This window comes from Camarhynchus parvulus, chromosome 1A, assembly GCF_901933205.1.
Source record: "Camarhynchus parvulus chromosome 1A, STF_HiC, whole genome shotgun sequence".
Taxonomy (NCBI): Eukaryota; Metazoa; Chordata; class Aves; order Passeriformes; family Thraupidae; genus Camarhynchus; species Camarhynchus parvulus.
Genome location: NC_044586.1, coordinates 7,981,510 through 8,007,611, shown reverse-complemented (window position 1 = coordinate 8,007,611; position 26,102 = coordinate 7,981,510). Strand labels below are relative to the sequence as shown.

Below are 26,102 nucleotides of genomic sequence, written 5' to 3'. Positions count from 1 at the left end.
AAGTATTTCCTTCAGAGAAGTGGATGTAAGTTTGGTCCTTTCTTTTGTGTACTATCAGTTTCCCAACTTGCAGTGCTGTTTTGTGAAATATTTTCCAAGTCATTAAACTTTGAAATGTTTAATATTTAAAATGTTTAAGTGTTTTAAAAACAAATTTTACTTCTTACTAAGCAGTGCAGTGCTGAAATGCATTTAAATAGTTTTGCTATTGAAAGAAATACCATGATTTAGGGCAGCATCTCTTAATTATGTTCTAACAAAGTCTTGTGAAGAGGCAGAGCTAGTGGCAACAAAAGTCTGCAATTAAGGCAGGGTATGTTGCCTGAAATACAAGATAATTGTCCAGGCAAGATCATTGGAATGGATTCAGAGGCTGCAGTTGCCAATGCTCTCTCTAGGTGTTTGGCACATCCAGCAGAGAGGAGAACTCCTCAGGAATGTGTTTATTCCATGTATGGCCCACTGTACAGCTAAGCCTCAGAGCTGAATGTTTTGTTCTGCGAAGTTTCATGGCCTCATCTGGTTTGTGTTTTTTGTTTTTTTTCATCTTCCCCTTCTTACAGGCTCTCAATCTGGTGTAAAGCTGATGGGTGGGAGCAAAGGTAAAGAATGATGTAATGCAGCAGCAGCCAGAAAGCATCTTTTGTGTGAATTGTGCAATGGCCACTCCGTAGTCATGTCCCGATGAATCAGACGTGAGGGGCCGCTTTGTGGAGCCAACCCTTTGTACATCAGCTGGGAGCAGGAGGAGACGCTCGGTCCAACAGCTCTTTCTGAAAATGGATTTAACTTTTCTTTTGCCAGTCACTACCAGCATGACCTCATACACTTCTAGCACAATGGTGTGGCTAAGCCTTTGAGTACACAGCCATTACATCATCGCAGCAAATTAGAGAGGGCGGTGGGGAAAGAGGCCTCGTTGTTGTCATGGCCCATGAGATGATCAGGACCCAGCTCATTGTCCCCGAGAAGTTGGTGGCTTTGCTGGAGAGTGGGACAGAGAAGCTGCTGCTGATTGACAGCCGCCCCTTTGTGGAGTACAACACCTCCCACATCCTGGATGCCATCAACATCAACTGCTCCAAGCTCATGAAGCGCAGGCTGCAGCAGGACAAAGTTTTGATCACAGAGCTCATTCAGCACTCAGCAAAACACAAGGTAGGGGTCATTTTCCTTTTGTTCTATGTATTTCTTTAAAGGAGTGGCTGGAAAGCAACTTGTAATAATTTTTCCGTAAATATTTAATTAAATTAAAAAAAAACCAAAACAACAACCAAAACCCAACAAGATTAGAGGGCTGAGTTTAGCTGAGATATTACCTGATCAAAGAGGGTATTGGTTACTGTTGAGTTTATCATTGGGATTCTTTGTAGAATCAGTGACAGAGTTAAGGAGAGGGATTTAGAAATTACTCAGAAAGAATGTTCTCAGGATTCTTGTGTGTCTTGCAAAGCACAGTCTCTCAAATGTATGTAAACATTCTCTCCTAAACTTTGAAGGATTCTTAGGGGTCTGTGGTGGTGGGGCTTGCTTAGCAAGTGGTCATTTGGTTTGCAAAGAAACTGCCTCTCTGTCAGTCCTGGCTCCTACTTGCTGTTTAGAAGGCTTTTCATGGGGGTAGTTTGAGGAATTTTGGTGTTTGTTTTATTGTTTGTTTATTTGGGAGGAGGGGTGTGGTTTTCTCCAAATAGTGTTATCAGTGAAAAGAAAATAGCTATGCTGTTTAAAATTAGTGTGTGTCTCTGTGTCTGTGGAGGGGATATTGGGGGTTTTTAATCCATTGATATTTGTTTCACGTGTTTTGGGTACAAAAATAATCTACTATGTTCTTGCTTTAACATGTAAAAAATGAAGCTTTTTATTTTATATATAAAGTTGTGCAGGTAACCAAAATGTGTATGGCTTAGAGGCAGTTTAAGGTCTCTTTATTGTTTATGTACAAAACTCTCGGAAGCAGAAAGTGAGGCAGGGCTACCTTCTCAAAAGCTCAGCCTTTAAACAAATTCACCAGCCTAGCTGAAGGTAGGGCAATTCACAAGCAACATAAAATTACCAAATGGTAGAAATTTGTGGAGTGGGCTTCAACTTGCAGCAAATAATCAATTTACAAACTCTCCAGGGAATTAAATCTGACAGGCGTATGAAGTATAAAATAAAAACTCTTTAGTGAACAAGTGCATAAGAAATCTATGTATCTGAACTGCTCTTATAGCAAATATGTAGGAACCCTGATGGAGGTGATAATGTGGGGTTTTTAATCATCTTCCTCCTTCCTGTTTTACTCTGAGTTCCTTGTGTTTCAGATTGAAATTGATTGCAAGCAGGAAGTGGTGGTGTATGACCAAAGTTCTAAAGATGTGACCTCTCTCTCATCTGACTGTTTTCTTACTGTGCTCCTGGGCAAACTGGAGAAGAACTTCAGCTCTGTGTATCTGCTTTCAGGTAAGATGTAACAAAAGAAACCCCTTTCAGGTGACATGTACCAAAAGAAACCTCTGAAACACTTGAATAAAGAGAAGAAAAAAAATGCTGTTGGTATAGCAGACCTGTACAGTTTTGCAAGTGCAGGCATAAACTTCAGTTACAACAGAGACTTTTCTGTAGTTCTTTTTGCATATAGTGACACTCAGAATACATGCAGTGCTTAGAAATTGCATCTTACAGGGGATATGTTTCACCATTACTCTGTGTAAATGGAAATGGAACAATGCAGAGGTTTTTAGAGGCATATGTCATCTACTTCAGGGTCAAAAAAATAGCAAAAAAAATGGGCTTCCCTGGTTTTTTAAGTATTGTACATGGTAGGAAGAAAAACTCTTCCTTACTGAATTGGTAATTGCTAAAATAAGAACAAAGGAAATGATCTCCTAGAGTTACAGAGATTAGTTTGTGTGACATTTTAAACTTCAGCTCCCTAAGTGGTAGCACTTTATACAGGTCTTTTCCTTCACCCTCCTTTTTTGTTTTTGTTTTTTATTTTAAATCCCAAGTCAAAGCACCTATAGAAATTTAATTCCTTGTAACACAGGATTTGCTGCTCTCAGCATGTGCTAGTGCCATTCTTTCTGTCATGGAACAGCAGACAGTGTTCACAAGAAAGAGCAAGGAGGGGTGTGAAGTAGATCCAAGGCTGAAAGAAGAGGGAATGACAAATTTAAATAGGAAATACATTGCAGTGACTGGATCAGTGATCTAATGAAGTGTGCACCTAGTGTCTGAGAAATGCTGAAACACAGGGACTGAATAATGGTGAGCTTTACTTACAGTAAGCCAAGTGAATTTTGCTTTGGCTAGGGTTGGTGATTTTGTTTTCTTTGCTGTTTAGGTAAGAATTACACCTGTGGGTGGTGGATTACAGTATTAGATTAAGTAACTCTTCTTACATATGAGCTACCAAGAATTGTGTGGTGTGTAGGCACAGTAAATGCTTAATGCAAAAGTGCTGAAATAAGTGGGTAATACTATCTTAAACTGAAAATTGTTATTTGAAAAAGAAGCCAGTCTAGGAACAGTATCTCCTCAGAAATCCTTTTATTGTTCAAATTCTGTTCAAGATGAAAATGTCACCTAAGCCACAAGCAGGATGGTAGTGCACATGAGCTGGGGTGAACTTAGCCACACACAGCTGGTAAGGGTTAGTTTGGGAATCTAATGTGTCAAAATCCTCCTCATAAAAAGCAGGACTTTTACTTGAGCGTGTCAAATGGCAAACACCAGGTTTGAGAATTTCCTCTTATGTTTGTTTACATAAGAGGAAATTTGTTTATTTTTGTATATTTGTTAAATTTTGTTTATAGCTAGGATGGGGATATTTATGAATGCAGAAACAACTGATGGCTTTAAAACCAGTGGAAGAGGAGGACAAGAAAAAAAGGGAAATATAAGGAAATTATTTACTACTGATCTATTACAGTTAAGTGCTTATTTCATGTGTTTTTTTTTACATCTGTTAAAAATCTAGCTACTCAATGCACACACAAGAAACCTTCTAGGATGTGGGGTGAAGGAGAATTGGGTGAATTCAGTCTTGCAGAAAGCTCCTTGGAGTTTATTGATATGTAGCTGTAGGAAACTAGATAAAATATGTTGTCTCAGCAAGCTGATGACGAAATCTAATAAATGTTTATGGCCTATAATGAGGGCAGGGGTCAGTGTACTCTGTAAAAAGAAGAACCTTTGGACTTGAGTTTTCCATATGTCACTAAATCTGTTTTATTTAAAACAGTGACCTTAAATAAACATTTTGGGGTAGGAAAATATTTTTTGTTGGGATGGAATAAGGAGTATTTAACAAAGATCTGAAATTCCTGCCTCTGTTCTTGTTGAAACCCCCCATTACTGAGCACTCAGTAAGGTGCTTTTTTATTAAGGTTGTTCATAAAGGTGTGCTCTGCCCTGGAGGTTGTTTTTGATTGAAGTAACTATTGTGAAGACCTCAAAGGAACCCTTACCAATTAGTTTAAGATCTTGATATAACCTCATAAAAATATTTATAATTTGGTGAGGAATGTTTTCAGGAACTAAATATGCCATTTGGTACTTTATTTTTAACAGTGCACAGAATACTGAAATGTGGGCACCAAGGGCTTAATTCTATTCCCATCATGGCATCTTCTACTCTGATTTACATAAGATTTAAACACAGGGATGTCACCTGATTCCTTCTCATATTTTGAGAATTGGATTTACTTGCAATGTAGTCGTTTTCCTAGTTAGCGGTGTTATGATTTTCCTGCTTGCTCTGCAGAAACAGTTAGTAGAGACTAGTGATTTTTGCTTGAGTGATCATTATGAAAGCAGTAAACATCAAGAGTCTTGATTAAATTCTATTCCATTTTGTGAATGGATGCATTCATATTCTACTTGCCTTAAATACTTGTTCTCCCCTGCTTTTAATCTGGCTTAGTTCTGCTTATTCAAGCACAGATGTCTTCACGACTGTTACCTTTCAAATGTTTCCTCTGAAGAAGGTGAAGCCCAGCTTTTTATTTTGTGTTGATTTTTTAAAAACTTTTGTGTGTGTGTGTTCAGAACACTTTGTCTAAATGGAAGGCATCCTGAAAGACAGGAAAGAAATCTAAACAAAACCCTTCTATATGTACAAAGTGTCATTAAAAACTGTGACAGCCTAACACTGTGTGCCTCCCTCTCAAAACAGTGGTTGGTGGGGACTTGCCTTCTAATTTCTTGCTACCCTTCTGCCTATGAAAAATATCAGCAGTAATGGGATGTAGTGGATTCTTCCTTCACTAGAGCTCTCTGACAAACTCCTGCAGAACACAAAGGAGTAATAAGGAGAAATAAATAAGTTATTGGTTTTTATTCAGTGACAAATGTTGGGGTTTTATGCATGAACAGTGAAGGGCATCCTAGGCAGAATGAGTGCAGTGAGATTGGACAAAGGTCCTGGAATCAAAGCAGTGAGTGATTACCCAGGGAGTGTGGCAAAAGGTATGTTTTTGCTGAAACTTCCCAATTCCTTGTTTTCCCCTGACCTGTTCCTCACCTGACAAGGTGTATATACCAAATGGAAGACTTGCATGGAAGATATGAGGAGAAGGAAGCAAGTCAGGAACTCTTCTTCAGTCTTCTTTATCCTGCCATTCATTTTAGAAATATTTGAAATTGGAAACCCATTTAAAGAAATCTTTAGTGTAAAAATACTGAAGTATCTCTAGGGTATATTCACATTTAAAGAAATCTTTAGTGTAAAAATATTGAAATATCTCTAGGGTATATTCACCATTGTGTTGTCTTACTTGCCTAAAGAAAAGCCTTGATAAGAAAAGCCCAGTGCTTTCTCCCTGCTTTATCTACAAGGAAGCATTCCCTGTGGCAGGGAAGCAGGAAATCTGAAGAATATTCTCTTGTAGATAGGGCTGGTCATTTCCATGTGCTAAAGGAACCAGGGCTGTGACACAGGGCTTTATTCCCAGTTTCTGCAGTCCCCTGTGGCAAGTAAGGGGGTGCCATGTGGTTCAGTGTGGACTGAAAGAAGACACAAGGTTCTGGCAAAATCCTGACACCTTTTTAACATTTGGATTTGAAGCTTTATAACTTTCAGTTGTGACTTACTGATATTCTGAGTGTTTCCTACATATAAATCTTTGCAGAGTACCCTAGCACACCTTAATATGGTCGTGTCATCAATTACAATAATCAGGTTGTCTGCAAATTGAAATAAGTATAGTGTGAATGACCTGTTAAATATCTTGCCACCGTTTGGAGGAGGAGAGATTGGCACAATGATGCCAGCTTTCCTGACATTCTGACTGGTTGATTCCATCAGAAGGAAGCCTCTACTGAGAGAGGTAAAATCTTGCTGAGGGAATGCAGTATTCCCCAAGTGGTCCCATAACCCATGGAGTACAGCCAGTGTTGGCCGGGGGGAGATGAGAGTGAGAGAGGAGCTTATCTCTGAATCACCCCCTTGAAAAGTTTCCCTCTCCATCAGTTTTTAAGAGAGTTTAGAAAAGCAAGTACCCTTGGCTACAGACAGGCCTCTGACTATCCTCCCACCCTCTGTACTTAAAATGCAATTTTCAGTGTTCATTTAGTGCCATAATTGTTTTAAGCACTTGAAGAATGGGAGTAGGGTTTATTACTTTCATATGTGTATCCTGTCTTTTGAGAGAGAATAAGGTTTGACTAAAGTAGAGCTCACATAACATTTCTCAAACCCAAGAATAACTTGTTAAGTTTGCTTTTGTTTTGGATACCTCTGGATGCCTGTGAAATTTAATTGACTGAAATTATGGTGAAGGTTTTTTGGGTTTTTTTTCCCCTTAAAGGCAGAAAGGGTGAGTGAGGGTGTCCACTCTGCTCTTTGGACTCGCCATGCCACATGGAATATGGCACTTGGGTGGGATGGGAAGCTTGACCCCATTCTCACACATCTTCCCTTCCTTGTTTGCTTAACCTGCCTATTAACCTTGTCTTACCAAAGGCAGAAACCCTCCAGGGCAAAGAACTTCCCCTGCTACTGTGCTTGTAAAACACCTGGAATAACGGGGCCGCTTTCTGAACACCCCTGGAATAAAAACACCCCTAACTCTGAAACCTTGGATCCTGTGGAAGGAGGGGGGACAGGAATGGGATGGGAGCTCTCCCAACAGGGCTCTCGAGCCTGAGCTTATGTAATGGAAAATGGCACGGGTCCCTGCGGAGCGGGGCTGGAATGCGGCAATTGTAGTGCCTCGTTTAAACAGAGTGGAAACATTGCAGATTCATAAAACTTGTGAGTCAGAAAGTTTACAGCTTTCCTTCCTTAAGGCAAGGGAAAAAAATCTATACTGCAGCTTTTAGATAAACACGTTAATGTTCAACAGGAATGTGACTGGGAAAGAGCACTGAGAGCCTCCGAGGCAAAGCAAACTGAAAACGTCGGGGTTTGGATATTTTGTGTTTGCTGTAGTGCTGTTTGATTTATTTTTTTTAGCCTAGTTTTTGGTAATGTTACCTTACTGCCCTGGCACTAATCAGTATTTACAGTAACAAATTCTAATTGCTATTTAGGAGAGGAAAAGAAAGCCCCAAAAGCTAAATATGAGTTACTGCACTGCATACCTTTGGTGAATACAGGCGTTTGGTGAGGCTTACTTAGAATCATAGAGCCTAAATATTATGTTTTAGAGGTAGCTACAAATTTTCCTGCTTTTTTATTCTTTATTTTCTTTAAAAGGTAAAATTAAATTAAAAAAAAAAAAAAAAGTATGGCAATATTCCTTTTAAAAAGGGATAGCAATATAAGATTTATTAGTATGTGGTTATATAAAATTGTGAATAATTAGTGCCCTTAATGAAGAAGAAAATTCTGGATTTAAAAAGGTGGAATTGTCTGTTAAATCCACAAGCTTCATATTCTCCTTCTTGCAATGCTATCTGAGTACATGCATGAAGTCTTTGCTTTTCTGACTCATCACTTGGGTCTCAGACCTTTTCCACTCCCTGCTTTAAAATAATGGGTTTTGATGCTGAATTAACACTGATGTACTGGCAGACAATTAGGTCTTGTGGGAAAAGGAAGGAAATAGCTTCTAGTCTGTTTTCAAGAATTCATTGAAGAAAACCAATTTCTCCCTTTGGCTTTTTCAGAACAGTCAGAATCCAAAACAGAGGGGAAAGGAACAGTATCTGATTTAAATGGCACTTCAGAAAAATGCCAGTTTACCCTGTTACCAGTGTGCCTTGTCTGTGGTTTTTTCCAGCAAACTCCATGTGAAAAAAGGACACATCCACTGTCTCTTACATCTCCATCAGGAGCACCAGACATGATCTTTCTGTGCCTCCTGGGTGAGGCACATGGAGCTGCAGGGATGTGTAATAAACACTTCTTCGGCTTTTCTTAGCCTGGAGTTTTAGGGAAGCCAAGCTCTTAGGGGTTGCCATGTTGTCTGTGTCTCTGCTGTCACCCACAAAAGATGTTTCAAAAGCTTGTTGGGTCAGCTTCAATAAGGCTTGACAAAAGGAGTCATGAAGTGAAAAAAATAATGGAAGTTCTTGTGAGCTGTATGAAATGAGCACTGGTACAGTGCAGAGCCTCAGATTAGTGTCTCTCTCTGAAAAGCTGAGCTGGGAGTGGATTTGCTGGTGTGACCAAGCAGCTCAGGGAGCTCAGGCTGGAAGCATGCAAGGATCTGCTGTGAGATAGGCACTGGTGGCAGGTGGGATTCCTTGGTTCTGCAGCCCCTCAGGTATTTGGATGGAAAACATGTTTATGTAGCCTGAAAGTGGAAAGCTGCCCCTCTGGTCTTTGGAGTTAGTCTCCATTAGTTGGAGAAGATGCCAGAGACTTTCAGCCTGGTTACCACCTCTTCTCCAGTTGCATTTCCTCTCCCCTCTGCCTTGGCCACACTGCCAGCCTCTGGGGCTCAGGAGCAATTGCTGGGGTTCTCCATCAAGCTGTAGCTGGCCAGGCTCAATGCAAACATGTGAAGGGGTGTGAACACCTCTTTTCTCACCTTTCTTTCATTCCGAGTTAGGTTTCATGCATTTACAAAGAAATAGTACAAAATCTTCATGGCACAAATGCACTGTCAGCTTGTTTCTACATTTTTAACTGTTAGGATTTGTGTTTGCATGGAGCTCTCACCTTTGTAGGAGTTGTCTCTGTACTTGGATGGAGTTGCACTGAAAAAACAAGTCACACCTAATGCTAAGGTCCCCTATTTTCATCTTTCCCTTTCCTTGCAGAGATGTGGAAACTCAGAGCTACACCTCAGCTGTTGCTCCTCAGTTTTACACACAAACTTAACCCACCTTATCTCTGAAGCAGGGTCAGATCTCTGTTCCTTTGTCTGCTTTGTCAGTATGCACATGCCTGATTAGCAAGAGCAGCTCTCTCTAGATGATTAAGGATTAAAATTCTGGTGCACATCTCTGCAGACACTTGATGATGAAAAGGAACTTGGCTGTTTCAACAGTAATGTTATGAGCAACTATAAAGAGATATTAGGATTGCCTCCTGATGATTTTTTTTCCTATATGTTAGAAATACATGGAAATTGAGGGATAGGATGGATGTAGGATGGAGCATCTGTGGTCTGTGATGTGAATGAGGAACAATGCTTGCATTTTGAAAACTGATTTTGTAGTAACTGATGCTTCTATTTAAACTTTTTGCTTTTCCCTGGGCCAAATCTTAGTATGTCCCCTGTGAATTTGTCTTGTCTAATTATGGTCACATCTCTGAATGGTTTTACATCCCATTGAAGGAAATATAAAGACCAGGAGGAAGAAGAGAAACCAGTGTAACATGGAATGAACCTAAGAACCATCCACCTGTCCTGTTACGGTGTCATTTAACTGGAAAGGTTTTATTAAATATTGGATAAAAACAATGAAGTATGATCTGCACTTCACAACTTTTGATTGAACAACTAAGTGTTCAATCCAGACCTTTGGGGCTTAGCTGATCCTTCATTTGCAAACCTGCAGAGTGGTTTGCAGAGCTCTGTCCATGATTGCAGCAGGGCAGCTGGCAGCACTGGAATGCTCCTGCTCTGTTTCCACAGAACACAGAGAAATGAGCTGCTGTAACTGCTTGTGCTTCCCAGGAGCCATTCCTCTGGATTCGTTTATGATTTGTGTTTAGTGGTAGTTAAATTAATTAATCATAAGGATCTGGATGGATTCCATTCCCTCAGTGAAAGGAAGCTCTTCCCAAATCAACAACATTTCTCTATCATTTGTTGCCTCCTGATCCCATAGTCTTTCCCTGCCTCTTCCTGTTCCTAGCAAAGTTAATTGGGAATTCTGTTTATATAAGGACTTAGGCAGTGAATCTATAAGGAGGAATAACTTTTACCACAGAATTTTGCTGAAACTTTTTTTGTCCATTCTGGGTTTGGCCCTGTTTTGTTTCCTGAGCTGGCTGAGAAGGGAGCTGACACTTCTGATACCAAGATTCCTTTAGAGATCATACCTTTATGATCCCAGCTGTAGTTAGGGAAGCCTTGATCAAAGGGAAGTCTGTAGTCACCACTTTGCAGAACCATAGCAACAGGGCAATCAAGTGGTTTACTGGCTCTTGCCAGATTTCTGCTAATGGATATGGAGGCTTGTAAGCAAGAAACACTTTGCTGTAAGGACTGGGAGGTGTTGGGTTGTCTGCCACACACAAGGGCTGCAAAAGCAGAGAGCTTTTGGCACCTTGACATGGTTTTGTAGAGACATCCTGTTGAATGTCAAGAGAGTTGTTTCAGCTCAGCTTACCACTAAGAATACAGAAAACCTGTGTGGTTCAGAGCTATTGAGGAGAGAGTACTTTGGAGTGATTTGTCAGTCATGTATTTCCAAGGCCCAGTGACATTTATCAAAGAATTCAGTGAAACTCTATTAACCCAGCAGCTCTGTTAATGATGTGTGGATTTTTTGCTTTCCTCCCCCCATAGTTTCAACATGCTCTTGCAATTGATTTATTATTCATGTGAGGCTGGAGCAGTGGTGGGAGCAATGGTGTTATTAAAAACCAGCTCCAGAAGAAAAGCGTATTTTCTCTAATTAAAACAAACTGCACAGTGCTGCCAATGTCCCTGTTCCAACTGAGGTAGGTAACGAGATTTAAAGGAAAGAAATTGCCTTCTTGCAAAGGTCATCCCCAAACTATGGAATATGAAACAAAACCTGGCCCATTTTTCTTTTAAGGCTCAGTTTTCTGCTCTGCATTCCTACCTGTAGACTAAATTAATTTTCCAAGTGTTTAAGGTTTATTTTTTGAAAACTGCTTCATTTACAGCAGAAGTGTACAGGAGGTCTGAGTGCTTAAAACACTTTCCTCATAAGAGGCTCCTCATGTAGACTGGTCATAGAGTTCATCTGGGGAGCCACCATCTGTGTTAGAAAACAGAGACATTTAAAATAAATTCTTTTTCTCTATACATTTTTAGGTGCTGAGGGGTTTTTTAAATACATTTCCCTGTGTATTTTAAAAATATGTATATTTTGTAAGTTAGTGCAAACAAATAGTGATGAATACAGTTCTTTTGAACAGAAATGAGTCTCATAATGCCATGACAGCTCAGAGATTGTACATGTAGATGCTGCTGTTCCACACCCCTGATAGTTTGTGGCACTTAAAGAAATTGGTACTTAAGCAGGATGCATATGTGAGTGTGTTTTCTTTGTTTGGGATTTGCTTGCTTGTGGGCTTTTAAAGCAATTTTTCCATACACATTGACCTAGAATGGGTTTTTCATATTGGGAAGTGCCATAAATCAAAGCCAGATTCATTGAAAAGCTACTAACCTTTTGAAAACCTGGTCATAGAGGATGGCAGGGAAGACAGCTTAATATTTGAAACAAATCACTGGGTTTGTGCTTTCTCAAATCAGTTCAGTACAGATACTAACACCAGGTTAAAATATGCTCAGAGGAAAGGAGGGTTCACTTGGTGCACATGTAAAGGCAGGCAGTATAATGTCAGACTTTGAAGATTTGAGAGTTTTGTGAGTGTAATTCAAGTTGTAAAGATCCTGAAGCAACATGTTACTAGGAAAGCATGAGTGGAAAAGAAGAAACATGACTTTGAAAGGATGAATGCCATAGAGGAAGTATTGAAGCATCTAATCTTGAATCATTTCAATTGGCCTTGATAGAGTCCTGGAATAAAAATAAAATAAAATAAAAGAGTGCTCCTTATCTTAGGATGACAGAGCAGGGGTTCCATCTCCCCAGAATCTCAGGTGTTTTGCACATTAGCTTCCTGCTTAATTTCTTGCCACAGGTTTCACACAGAAATGAGACCAATCCCTAGGTAGTTGGGAAGACCTTTTTATGCTGAACTTTTCCCATGTAGTCTTTTGCAAAGATAGCACAGATGTAAAATCCTTGCTTCTGCAGCTTCTTTGTAAGGAGTTCTCTATTTCCAGCCATGTCAGTGAGAGGATCCACAAAGCAGCCAACAATGCTCCCAGAAAATAAAGGATCAGCAAATGAAACCAAGGCAAATACTTGATTTCCTCTTCTTCACTATCCTCTCAAATAACTGCTTAAATTCAGTCTCAGAGGTATATACTGCCTATAAATTCAAGGAATGCTTCCTGCAACAGAAAGGAAAACATTGGGCCATACAGAAGAAAATTTAGCAGGTATATGAGGGAATTGTTTTGCAAACTCTTCCTCTCATTTGATGGAACAAGCAGGATCTGTGCTCCTGATGGGCAGTGCCTTAGCTTGTCTCACAAAATAGTCAAGTTATTTATTTCATTTGTTCTTTTATTTATTATTTATTCAGGAGATTGAGCAGGAATTAATTCATAAAATGTTTGCTCTAGAATCTGCTTGCTGGCTTTTTTATTAGATAAAATGGTTTTGTTACACACTATTGCCTTGGTATTTCAACATTTACTAATGATACAGATTTTAAAAGCTAAAGAATAGGCATAATTCAGGCAATGGTAATGCAAGCCCTGGCAAAACAGTACATTAGCTTATTCCTGAGTAATTTTAATTCACATCTTCAAACTGTAATCATAGTGAACATAGCATTTGGCAGATTGAGCATGTCAGTGCTTCAATTCCTTGATGATAAAAAGGTGCTCCTTTCTGAATAGGTTATAATTACTCTTCCTTCAGTTAAAACTCTGCTCATCTGGGAGGAAAGAGCTGGGGATTTTCACTGTGCTTTGTGAGACTTCCCTCTGCTTCACCTCCCCCACTCGAGATGGAGAAGCCTTGGCTTGGTGTGGTTTTGAAAGATGAAACTTCTTCCTGTCCTGGATGAAATACATTAATTGTGGAGCAGCACACAAAATAGTTGCAGGATTTTAATTAGTACTGTAGGATTTTAATTAGTAATGCAGGATTTTAAAAGTAAGCATTACCAATGCATATTAATGCTTTTGCCAAATGGAGTAAACATGTCTTTTTCTTAATGAGCTCTCAGTATAAAGCTGATATGGGAGAAGGAAGTGTCTAGAAATCACCTGGGTAGGGTGGACACTAAAAGGTGTGCCAGCTTGTGGTGTGGTGGGTACTGTGCCTGTTTTTCTGAAGAATCATTTCACATATTAAGAATGGGAAGAAGCATCAAAAACTTCTGAGAAGTGGAGGGAGAGAAATAAATATTCCAGACAGAGTGGGAATACAAAGCCAGGCCTTGGCTGCTGATGTATGGTTCCACAGAAAGATGTGTATTTCTTCTCATATTCTAGGGAGTGAAAAACCAAGGATTACTGTGTTTCCCATTTTGTCTGGAGAGCCACAAAGCTGACCTAAGGAAAGGCACATGTACAGCTTCTCTGCCAAGGCTTTCCTGCTGCCCCTCAGTGCCTCCCCATCTCCCATGCTAAATGCTGCTCTCCCAGAACTGGCACGGGCATCAGCACGTTTGTAGATTAAATACCCGCTCTTCCTCTCACAGGTGGATTTGCTGAGTTCTCCAGCTCTTTCCCTGGTCTCTGTGAAGGAAAATCCACACTCATCCCTACTTGCATTTCTCAACCCTGCCTACCTGTTTCCAACACTGGCCCAACTAGAATCCTGCCTCATCTCTACCTTGGGTGCCAGCGAGATGTCCTCAACAAGGTGAGCATTCTGGGTGCCACATGGGTCACTGGATGTCCTCAGTGAGATGTCCTCAACAAGGTGAGCATTCTGGGTGCCACGTGAGTCATTGGAAGGAGTATGTGATCTCCTCAGGGATCTTCCATCATGGACATCATTACAGCTGTGAAACAGCAACAGTGGAGGCAGGTAATGCACAAGCCATGGAAAGCTGTGGGAGAAGCACTGATCCACAGACCACATAATTAATCTATGGGTCATGTAATATGAAACTTGGGTGTCTTTCTCCTTCATGCTGGGGCAGATGGAATGGTAAATTCCTCAGGAACCTATCAACCCAACTATCACATCTGCCATGACAGCAGGTCAAGTGTGTTCCTGTCACAGCTCTGACCCACTTGTTTTGGCAGGTCTTGGAGGTTGACACAATTATATTCGTGGTTACAACAGGACAAAGAAAGATTGTCTGGTTTTAGTATTTCCTTCAAGTGCTAGGAAAAAACAGCATTTAAAACCCCTAAGAGTTCTAAGAAAAGTTTGCTCGTTTGGGGTCTCAGTGTGCTACATTGTGGTTATTTTCCTGTGATAGACTGGTAGCATTGCAAGACATTTACTTTTACAGAAGATCTTCCTTGCTCTTTGTGAAAGAAAGGAAAATTGCATTCTAACCTACATAGGAGTGACAGTGCCCTTTCTGAAAGTTAGTGTGACAGAAAGCAATCTGTGGTGTGGTTATAGGCCTGAAGGAGCTTCCTACTTACACCTCATGGCTTGTGGCAGCATTTAAAATGTATAACTTTCTGCCTTCCCACTTGCATAACTATTCTTTTCTTCCAGACCTGGATTTTATTTCCTGGAACAAAATAACATTTTAAGGTGCTATTAATTTTCAGATTAAACAAGTCATAAAATGTAAATAAGCTTACAAAAGAGCATTTACCTTCTTTTCACAGAGTTGTTAGTATTAGGATTTCTGGATCTTCCTCCCATCGTAATTCACTTTTTCCTCTTGGGTGCCTTACAATGAAGGCACTGTTATGGTTATTACACTGGAGCATGTCACAGTGGGAATGATTGATTCTTCAGAACAGAAGGAAGCATAACTTCTTTCTTTAGCCTCAGTCTGAAAGACAAGCACTAATATTTTGGGGTGGTTTTCTTCGGATGTTGGCGTCTGCATCCTTCTTGTTCCATATGAGTAATCAATCCTACATCAAAAATCTGGCCTTACTGTGATGGCTGGACTGTGCAGCCCATCAATGGTTGTGTTTTCAAAGAAATAATAAGGTTTTCTATTCTTCCCAATTCATCACCCCTCCTTAGCTATGTTCTTAACAAACCTGACCATGGCAGTCCATTTGTCCATGCTGTGCCATGAGTGTGGGGTACTGGAGCTCAACATCACATGTTAGACTGCTCTGACTGAACAGGACAGAGTTCTGGCTCTTCTCCTCTATAAGCATCTCCCTATTTCTCCTCACTAAAAGATGTCTATGCTTGCAGAAGGAATTTGGGGAAGAATCAACCATCAAACCAACATTTGGCTTTGTGACTTTGTATTTTTCTACTGGTAGGTCTCCCGTTGAAATCAGCAGTGTAAGAATTCGTTCATGCTGCTGCTCCTATGGATTGACAAACTTTATTATATATCTGCTATGAAAGAAAAATTATTAAAACCAGATTTTGAGTTGTTTTCTTTTTCTTAATGTTTATTTTGAGATAAGAGTTTCCATAGAAATCTGGCCAAAAGCTCCCCAGTGTTTATGTTCATTTTAAGTAGTGTCCAAGCCGTGTTGCATGTCACTTACTGCCAGATCCTCTCTGAACTAGGGCAGTTTGATAAGCACTCCTCTAACATGCTAAATTGCTTTTCTGTGTCAAGATGCTTCCTTGGAGGAGACTGGATGGCTTGTGGTGGAGCCATCTCTACTTTTCCAGTACTTCTTCCATATGTTTTTGTACTAAGATGCCCGCTGCCTCACAAACTACTTTGCACAACTCTGAATACCATGCATATGGAGGGATGCAGAAAAGAGGCACCTCTCTTTTATTTCAGTCCTGAAAACCTACTTACTTAAAAGCCCAGATGACTCTTAAATGTACAGTGAGTGGCTTTGCTCGTTCCTGTGACATTTCTGTGAGAGGCAAGAGACCTAGAGACTAAAAACTGAATTTGTATATCACAGAGCAGGACTCCTATAAAATGCCACTCTGTGCTGTATGGAAATGGTTTAATTCAAGATCTTAATCTCTTTCCTTGAGATTTTGAGAGAGTTTTGCACATTCCCTTAGAAACGAGAAACTCCTGGACTTGAGAGGCGACTGCAGGAGGCATCCATTTCATTTCCTATTTCCCACCAATATCTGTGATGGGGCAATTTCAGTCCTAGATATGTGATCTGGAAAACACATATTCAGGTCAGCAAACTGCATGTGGGAAGTGTTTGTTGCCAGCTTGCATGCTGAGAATTTAAACCAAAGTAGCAAAAAGTTCATTCTCTTGGAAGTGATGCTTCAGAGTAGCAGAAGGTATTCTACCATTACTTCTGTTCTTTGTTAACTTTATTTTTATGGGATTTGCAGGCCATATGTTATTTGGACACACTGGATGTCTCATTAGAAGTTGTTAAAAGAATTCAAAGCTGAGGAGTTCTCTTTTTCCTAGAAGAATGTCCCTTACACAGCTAGAGCAATTCCAACACAAATTTCAGTTTGGTCTTTAGCTTTGTAATGTGCCAAAGGTACCATTTGACTTTTCTAGGCTTAATCTTCCTCTCTTTCCTAGGAGCTGATGCAGCAGAACGACATTGGCTACGTCCTGAATGCCAGCAATACTTGTCCAAAGCCTGATTTTATTCCAGAATCCCATTTCCTCAGAGTGCCTGTGAATGACAGCTTTTGTGAGAAAATTCTGCCTTGGTTGGATAAATCAGTCGATTTTATAGGTGAGTAGAAAATTTTAATTCTCTCTAACAGTGCTTGGGTTTCTCTGTGTGTCTGCTGTGCTGTTTTGACTGGAGAGGCCCAGAGTTCTTTCTGGGGAGTGTGAAAATACTCTCAAGGATCTGTGGACATGATCAGCATCACTCCATAAGCACAGGAGCAAAAAGTGGGGAGATTGTGCCACGGCATGTTCCTGCTTTACAGAACAAAGACACTTCAGAGCTGCTTTCAGGCAGCCTGATGTATGTCTGCAGAGAGTGGGTTAGAAATTTGGACATACAACTTCTGCCTTTACCTTTGGGAAGTGAACTAGCCATGTCTGAACTGGCCAGATTGTTCCATCATGAATGCTTGCTTTTTACTTGCATATAAAATTAGAAACAATCACCTTTCCCAGACATCTAAATAGGGCTGTTTATGTGCACATTAAAATGAACTATGCTGTGACTGCAGGATATTTCCTGTGTGTAGTCATGCTTTTTCTATACTCAATGCTACTGCACAGTGCTAGAGGAAATAAGTGAGTTTTGTTTCAAGCTTCCATGAGATTTGCAATTAGCAGTTTTGAATATTTTTCAATAACATTGCTTTCTTTAAAAACTTTTTATCTTGGTATGATGCTGCTGAGTTTGACAGTTGCCAATTTCTTTTGCCATGTAGAAAAAGCAAAAGCATCCAATGGCCATGTGTTGGTGCACTGTTTAGCTGGGATATCTCGCTCTGCCACAATTGCCATTGCATACATCATGAAAAGAATGGATATGTCCTTGGATGAAGCTTACAGGTAGGGACAAATCTTCCCTTCCTACTAATTCTTGTGCCTGTTGCCCTGTTTTTAGGGCATAGGTTTCCTCCAGAAGCAGATTAATGGTATTGAATAGATATCACATAGCTAATATTAATTGCTTACTGCAGAATGATCTTTGATCCAAGCAGGCAAATACATGGAATGTAAACTGCCTATTCACTGCATGTGTCTCTTGTCCTCCTTCTGGCCAGGACAGTGTTAATTTTTGCAGTGGCCAGGAGAGGCATGGCCAGGACCTGGAGGTTATTCTGTGCCACCTCCTGTCACTGCTGGGAGCAGGGAAAAGTCCCTTCTGAGGCAGGGTCAGGTGCTCTGGGGCTCCCACATGGTGTGAATCATTTGCCTTCTTTCTCACCCCTCTGCCATTACTATGGTGCTGTTACTGCTCATTTTCTAATCGCATCACTGCTTCCAGTAAATTGTTCTTATCTCAGCCCATGTGCCTCCAGCTCTCCTCTCCATCCTGCTGCAGAGGAGCAGGGCATGGTTTGGGAGTGTTTTGATGGGAGCATCATTGCTGACCCACAGCTGTTGTGTTCAAACACACACATGTAACAGCACCTTGTGAGCCACAGGGACAGCAGAGTGGTCAGGGCTGAAGAGAGAACTGAGGGTATTTGGTATTTAGAGCCACACTCAGGACAAATGCTGGGCTGGATCTGTCTCCTGCAGTCTGGTAGTGCTCACAAAGAGCTGCCTGACAGTGAAATGCCCAGGAACGGAAAAAGCTTCTTTGTTGCTCTTGAAGTCAACCAAAAACTCTGTAAGAAAACATTTTAAAGTACTGCTTCATTTGGCATTTGGGAATATTTGTGGAGACCCCCTTCCCTTTCCTCCTTTACAGAGACCATCTTTTCTCTACTTGGATTGTGAACACTTTCCTACCCGCCAGGTGTCTTGGTTGACTTCTTACTTTATTTACTTTAACCAACTGCTCTGTTGTGTTGTACAGAAAATGATGATTTTCTTTTTGCTGGGCTCCCTGGCACAGCTAGGGCATCACTGTAAGGAGTTACACAGAACCAGTTTGAGTAACTGCCCTGGAGCAGGGGCAGAGGAGCCCCTTGGGAATCACCTGTATGTGATTCCAAACCACCATCCCTAAAACAGGGAAGAGGACAGAGAGATGAGCACTGGGTATTGCCATGTGGAGTGTGATTTCCACTGAAACTTTTCTTTTAAGCTGTTGGATGTTGTTATGTGTGCAGTGAAAAAGCTGCATGCAGAAAGTGCCTGAGCTCTCTCCTGCTATGTTGGGACACTTCCCACATTTCCTTACTAGAGCCTGCTGATAGCTTGGTGTTGTGCAGGAATTTCAACAGGGAAAGGTTTGGTTAAGAAGTTAAAGCTCAGTTTTTCAGGTACAGATAACAAGCATGAATTACAGTCAGTGTGGACAGATACTGTGCAAGGTGTGAGCTCAGTAAAAAAAACCTGCCTGGTCTCAGGCTGTAGTGGCTGAGGGCAGAGCTGTAGAGAACCAAACACTGCTAAAATGCACACACCTCAAGGAACTTCTTCAGGGAGCTTCTAAATTCCTCCAGGAAATCTCTGCCTTAAATTCTAATTTGTATCTTAATCAAAAGCATGAACAGAGTGTGAAGGATTAATCCCACTAAGTCTTTTTCTCTTAGGAGTGAGCAACTGCTGTGAAATTTAGAATATATTCCATCATATTTCCTTTGATATGGCTCAGGGAGAATTATCTGCAGAACATTTCACTCATTGGTTTGGGATCCCTTGTTGGCCAAGCTTAAAAGAAAAATACTTTTCTTTGAATTAGTGGAAGTCATTAGATAAAATGTTTGTCTGACACTATTGCAAAACTAAAAAGGTAATACTATTACTTGAAGCCAAAGTCAAAGAAATAAACTTTTAAAATCTTTTGTATAATGGACTATTTAACAGAAATAAACATAAGAATTAAACATTATACATGTTTTCCAATTGGAAAAAATAAGTCATATTTTGAGATGAAAAAGCTTGCAAAGCTTTAAAACTTGTCAGGAGATCCAGCGTGCTTTCTCTACTATTTTAATTTTTAAAATTTCTAGTTTTAAATCTGGGACTGCCCAGTATTTTGGAGAGAGAGGAGAAAGTGGAGATGAGGAGAAAGTGGAAAGAACAGATTGTTGGGGAGACTACCAGGACACAGGCAAGAAGGACCTTCCTTTAATAACCAACCCAAGTACAATTTTGACTGGAAAATATATACAAAGACTATGAATTCCTGGGCAAATTGCTAAAAACCTTCACATCAAATGCTGAGAGGACAAACTACAGAGTTTCTCCTGAGGAGACTCACTAGATTTCTCCATTTCCTAGTGTTACACCTCTTGGTGGAAGTTTCCACTATCAGCTTGTGCAATCTGATATTCCAGGTCATAGTGTCAGCTTGACTACTCCTAGGATTGTTTGTTCTCTGGCAAAGTAAAAAAAATAGTAATAAAAAATGCAAGTTTTGACATTGTTCATGTGCTAGCATGTACTCACATACACAAGTACACCTTTCCATTTTTCTCACAGTGCTTTTAATGACTGCACCCTCATCTTCTGTACACTTCCTCAGACAGGTTTTATTTTTAATAGTATTTAATTTTCCCAGTGACATATTACATGTGTGTTTGTACTAGATTTAGTTCCTCAAGGTTTCTTTCCTTGTTAATTCTCTTGCCATCTGGTTAAGCACAGTTCCAGGAATCTTTCTTAAAAAAAAAACCAAAACCAAAACTAGAGGAGGAGGGATTTGGGCACCTCTGTTTTGCAGCCTGTTAAAAGTAAAGTACTTATTTATCTGTATTGCAAATCAGATAGGTAGGAAACAAGTATTTATATTTAATTTTGAATTAAATAATAGCAATCTTGTGATACAAGTCATTGTACATTTAGAATCCTGGTTCAGCAAAACATTTTCCCATCAATGGTCAGTTAAAGTGTGGGGCAGAAATCGCTGGCACTTGCTGGACAAGGTCAGAATGCACCAGGGCTCTCTGTCCTGCCTGACAGTGACAAACAGTGCAGCAGTGGCATGACAGAGGTGACAGGAACATGTGATGTCACTGGAATGGTGGGGAAGGTGTCCACTCTCTGTAGCACATGGGAAGTGCTCTCTTGGCTAAAGCTCAAGTGCTGTTCATGCAAAACTCCAGGAGTTCTTTGTTCAGAAACCAAGGTAGCAAAGATCTCAGTAATGAAGTAAATATGGAAAATTATTCACTTGAATCACTTGTGGGCATCATGAAGAGTTAAAATCTTCATTTCTCCCCACACTTTTTTAGCCACCTTTAAATTACAGAGATGTGAAAAATGCATGCATTTTATGATTGGCTTTTCACAAATATTCAAATGAATTTAATATGTGTTGTGTTAGAAAGTAATGCTGTATTAATTCTCTTAAGTAGTGTGGTAAATATAGTTTGAGGTTATAAAAAATGTTAAAATAGAAACTATGCTATGTAGGATACGTTTTTTAAAGAAAGGACTCACAGCGAGCTAGCAGCCACAGGACACCTAAATCTTTCAGAGAAAAGGGAATTTATTGCCCTCTTATCAGAAGAAACGAACTTCTTCCTGCCTCGAAGGCACTGTTAGGATTCAGAGGAAGAAGCTGACACTGACCAGACAGAATCCTGTATTTGAATGGGATTTATGCATCATGTATGAGGTGTATGAATATACAACAGGCTATTGTTTTTAAGGTTAATCCTTTGTTAACGTGTGTCCTTTTTCGGGCTCCTGCTGCCCAGAAAAAGGTACCCTGGTGTCTGTAATTCTTTGTCTCTATTATCTCATATTATCCTAATTCAACTTGTCCAAATTATTATTACTCTAATTGTATAACTATTTTTATAACCATTTTATTACTATTAAACTTTTAAAATTTTAAAAACAAGTGATTGGCGTTTTTCACAGAGACAATTGAGAGCATGCAGCAAGCATAATTTTGCTTTAAACTGCCTTTTTTAAACTCCATCCTCAAGTTACTTATGCTTGACTGAGCCTTAGTCCAAATTAAGAACAGGCTGACACAACATTCAGTGTAGGGTTGTCTTATACCTGAGCAGCAGGCTCTTGAATTAATTCTCCCTTTGTTTGCCCACTTTTACCAGATTTGTGAAAGAAAAGAGGCCAACTATTTCTCCCAACTTCAACTTCCTGGGCCAGCTTTTGGACTTCGAGAAGAAGCTCAAGAACCAGAGTGGCCAGCCCGGCCCCATCAGCAAGCTGAAGCTGCTGCACTTGGAGAAGAGCAGCGAGCAGGTGCAGGTGCTGGAGGGCGGCCAGAGCAGCCTCTCCCCCGGCCAGCTCTGCCTCTCGGCCGCCTCGGAGCTGCTGGAGCCCAAGCCCACGGACCCCCGCGGGCACCCGGCGCCGCTGGAGGACGGCCCGCTGGTGCAGGGCATCAACGGGCTGCACATCTCCCTGGACAAGGTGGAGGACAGCAACCGCCTGAAGCGCTCCTTTTCCTTGGATATCAAATCCGTGTCCTACTCGGCGAGCAGCAGCTGCGTCACCGCATCGGTGCAGGGCTTCGCCTCCTCCGAGGACACGCTGGAGTACTACAAACACGCGGCTGCCCTGGAGGGTGGCGGCAAGCTGTGCCAGTTCTCCCCCGTGCAGGAGGTGTCGGAGCAGAGCCCGGAGAGCAGCCCCGACCAGGAGGAAGCGGCCCGGCCGCAGGAGGCCCCGGGCCCGTGGCCGCTGGACAGCGCGGCCTCACGGCCACACGCGGGCCGGCCCCTGCTGTACCCCCTGCACCGCAGCGGCAGCGTGGAGGACACCTACAGAACGAACTTCGTGTTCGGGCTCTCCACCAGCCAGCAGCACCTGGCCAAGTCCGCCGCGGGGCTGGGCCTCAAGGGCTGGCACTCGGACATCCTGGCCCCGCAGCCCTCGTCCCTCACCAACAGCTGGTATTTCGCCGCCGAGTCCTCCTCGCATTTCTACTCGGCCTCGGCGGTGTTCGGGGGCGGCGGCGCCTTCCCCGCCTACAGCTGCAGCCAGCTGCCCTCGGGCTGCGAGCAGCCCAGCGCCGTGCGCCGCCGGGCCCGCCAGGCCGACCGCGGCGACTCCCGGCGCAGCTGGCACGAGGAGAGCTCCTTCGAGAAGCAGTTCAAGCGCAGGAGCTGCCAGATGGAGTTCGGGGAGAGCATCCTGGCGGACAACAGGTCCAGAGAGGAACTGGGCAAAGTGGGCAGTCAGTCCAGCTTTTCAGGCAGCATGGAAATCATTGAAGTGTCCTGAGGGGCGGCGGCTCGTGTGTGACTGTGGCAGAGCTGCTCCCCCGGCGTGTGAGAGGTCCCTGTAAATCTGAAACTGGGTAAAAAGGTGTGGGGGGAGGGAAAACCGAGGCTTTGCTGGGAGCCAGGGAAAGGGGGGTACTGCAGAGAGACCAAGGTTGCTGCTGGGCTTTTCTCCTCTCCTCTCCGGGAGAAGGGTAGAACATTTCACAGACCTTTCCCTGTCAGAGGAAGCAATTCTGTGCAATGGATTGCCTGTCCTTTCAGTGGCTTTTAACAAGGAAGCTCTCTTGGTGTCAAACCCTTTCTCTGCTTCCACTGAACCACGCTCGTACCTGTCAGAACTAGTTGTGTTCTTCCCTCCCCATGCCCCATGTCCTCACCAGTGCACCTTAGCCCTGACACTGAGCCAACCTCTGGAGGGAGACCTTTTTCCTAAAAGAAAAGGAGACTGGGAGCGATTCCAAAGGCCATAGGGACCGGTTACAGCAAGGCTGGTCTGAACACACCGTTCAGACAAAAGTAAATACTGGTGTAACTATTGTTCTAATGAATAGGCTTTAGGTGATTCAATAGAGAGCTGCTTCAGAGAAAAAAAAACCCCAGTACCTCAAAAATACATAAAATAAACTAGGGCTTTATGGCTGCCACATGCTGGTAGTGAGTTCATAAACAATGTGAACAAGTAATGACTGGCCACGTTTAATTTTTTTTTTAAAGCTGTCCACGCACAAGTGTTTCAGTTGGCTCAGCAGCAATTCCTAAAAGAAGATGAATGAACCATACTTAGGACTCTTTCCCCCAGTCTTCTGACAAAGTATTTGTATTTTTGATACTAAACTGGCTTCTGGGAGAGGGGCAGCTGCTTTGGCTTCTAAGCTATAAAGGAGTGGTTGATATGTAGAGCTACATGCAAGAGAAGTGGCTGGTACGAGTGGCCACAACACACTTTTCTTGCCCATTAACAATTCAATTGCTGAAAAACAATTCAAATATTTGGGGTTTTTTTAAAGGTAGAAATGAGCTGTGGTGGATTTTGTCCTTACCTGAGCAGTTCCAGGGTGGAACTGCAGATTCTCAAGGCTCTGCCATGTCCTCACCCTCTGCACCCCAGGGCAGACACCTCCATCTCGAGGATGGAGGTTTCACAGGAGATGAGGCACAGCCCTTCTCATGTTTTTAACATCAACCCAGCTGCTTCCCTCCCACCTTGGCTACTGCTCACCTTGGGCTCCATGTGCACGTTGCCATGAGAGGTTTATGGTCAGCGAGGGATGGTACCAGAGCCACTGTGTAAAGCTGCATCCTTCCTACCCCCAGGGCCTTCCCCAGAACCCTCAGAACACCTTGAGGAGAAACTGCATTCTTTTGTCTAATTTCAGTGCAGGCAGCTGAAAACTGTAGTAACAAATAATTAACCCTGGCCAACAGCTTTAAAAAAAAATTGTCAGCAGCAAACTGAAGCCCTAATTCAAGTCAGCAGCTTGGGTTATGTTTGGGGTTTTTTTACTGTAAGTTTAGCTAGTTTGTGACTCAAATCTCAGGTTTTACTATATTGAAAAGTGGAGAAGATTTTTGTCATTGTTTTGTTTTGTGGCTAGGATGTGACTTTAATTTCCTACAATGGACCGTTGAAAATAGCACTGAAAGCTACAGCATTGATTAACTTGATCCTAAAAAGTGCAAAAGGCACAGAGGAGGCACCGGGAGTCCCTGAGCCCTGAGCTCTTTGTGCTGCGTGTACAAGAGGCTGGACAAAGGGCCTGGGCAAGGGAGAGGCTGACACCACCCTGGCCACTGTGTCAGGTGCTGGCTGTTCATTGAACGTGCTGCCACTTGTCTCTGTTTACATCTCCAGTGGAAGTGATGACATCACAGCTATTTTCAGCTGTGTGTGTGTGTTTGCCTGTGTTAACAGCTGAGCAGGGCTCCTCTCAGCCACATTTCAGGAAAAGCGGGTGGCTTTGATTTAAACCAGTTAATGGGAGTGAACACGTATCAATCCCTAGAGGCAGAAACTGATTCTTCCTCTTTTGTGCTTCCTCAGACATGTGTGTGCTCCCCTTCTTTGTATGTTTGGGGTTGGTTTGGTTGATTGCCTTTTGAAGAACTGAAATCTGGTCTGGTGGCTCCTCGTGATTCCCAGTGTGTTCTGGATGAATCCAAGGTGTAGGGCAAGTTCCCATAGGAGGAAACCTTAACCCCATGTCCTGCACAGGGTGGTGCCCTGGCTCATACCTGAACTAGTCCTGTCCCTGAACAATACTGGAAATGGTTTGCAGAAGGCTGAAAAGCAAAGTGGAGGATGTGAGAGGGGAAAAATGTGTACATATTCACAATGAATATAATGTATGGCATTTGGTGTGTGGCATACCTGGCATGTTTGGTGTATGGCAAGCTGGTGAAATGGTTCAGAGAGATGTGAGTTTCTCATCTTGTTGTGTCATGAGCATTACATGTATGTTATGATGAAATAAAATCAGAAATGGTACCTGTTTATACAGAAGGCTGAGGAAGGAGTTGTGGAGTGTTTTACCTGCAGCAGGACCTGCTCCCCCCAGCAGCCAGGAGAGCAGGGGCCTTGTCCTTTATGGGACACCCCCTTCCCTGCAGGTGTGGTCATGAATGACAGGGCTGGAGCAGCTTTAGAGCACTTCTCACAGGCAGTAGTGATTTTACAGCACCAGTAACCATTTAGGGCTCTTACCTGTCCCTGATTATCCCCCTTCTTCTGCTCCACTGATGAGCAGCAGTGGCACTTGTCTGCATTAACACCCCCACTGTCTAATCCAGGTGTGAGTAACCTGTTCCTCAGGCAGCTGGGGTGGTCTTGGTGAAGCAACTATTTCAAACTGTTGAAGCTACCCAGAATGAACCCCATGTTTTTTTCCTGCCTCCCTCCCATACTACTTATTTGAAGAATAATTTAATTACTCGTTTAAATACTTGTTTTGATTGATGCTGTCAGTCTTGAAGAATTCAGAGCAAGTTCTGCTCACTGAGATTGGAGCACACCCCCACTGCTGCTTCAGAGAATGGCTCACACAAATATAGCACAGATTAGACTTAAAGAGGGCTGCCACAGTTGTATCCTTAGAGGAGAAAAC

The 26,102-nt window shown here is 42.1% G+C and overlaps 1 protein-coding gene across 4 annotated transcripts in view; it reads left to right on the top strand.

The window, feature by feature from the left end:
- The window catches only part of DUSP16 (dual specificity phosphatase 16), a 59,073-nt gene extending 33,542 nt beyond the window's left edge, over positions 1-25,531 (top strand). For all 4 annotated transcript variants that reach the window (XM_030960126.1, XM_030960125.1, XM_030960127.1 and 1 more), the window contains 6 exons: positions 564-1,158; positions 2,304-2,442; positions 13,862-14,025; positions 16,790-16,949; positions 17,608-17,731; positions 21,865-25,531. In XM_030960126.1, the coding sequence (XP_030815986.1) occupies positions 928-1,158; positions 2,304-2,442; positions 13,862-14,025; positions 16,790-16,949; positions 17,608-17,731; positions 21,865-22,999 (1,953 nt within the window). In that variant the 5' untranslated portion in view covers positions 564-927 and the 3' untranslated portion in view covers positions 23,000-25,531. The remainder of the gene's footprint in view (positions 1-563; positions 1,159-2,303; positions 2,443-13,861; positions 14,026-16,789; positions 16,950-17,607; positions 17,732-21,864) is intronic.
- The last annotated feature ends 571 nt before the right edge of the window (positions 25,532-26,102 follow it).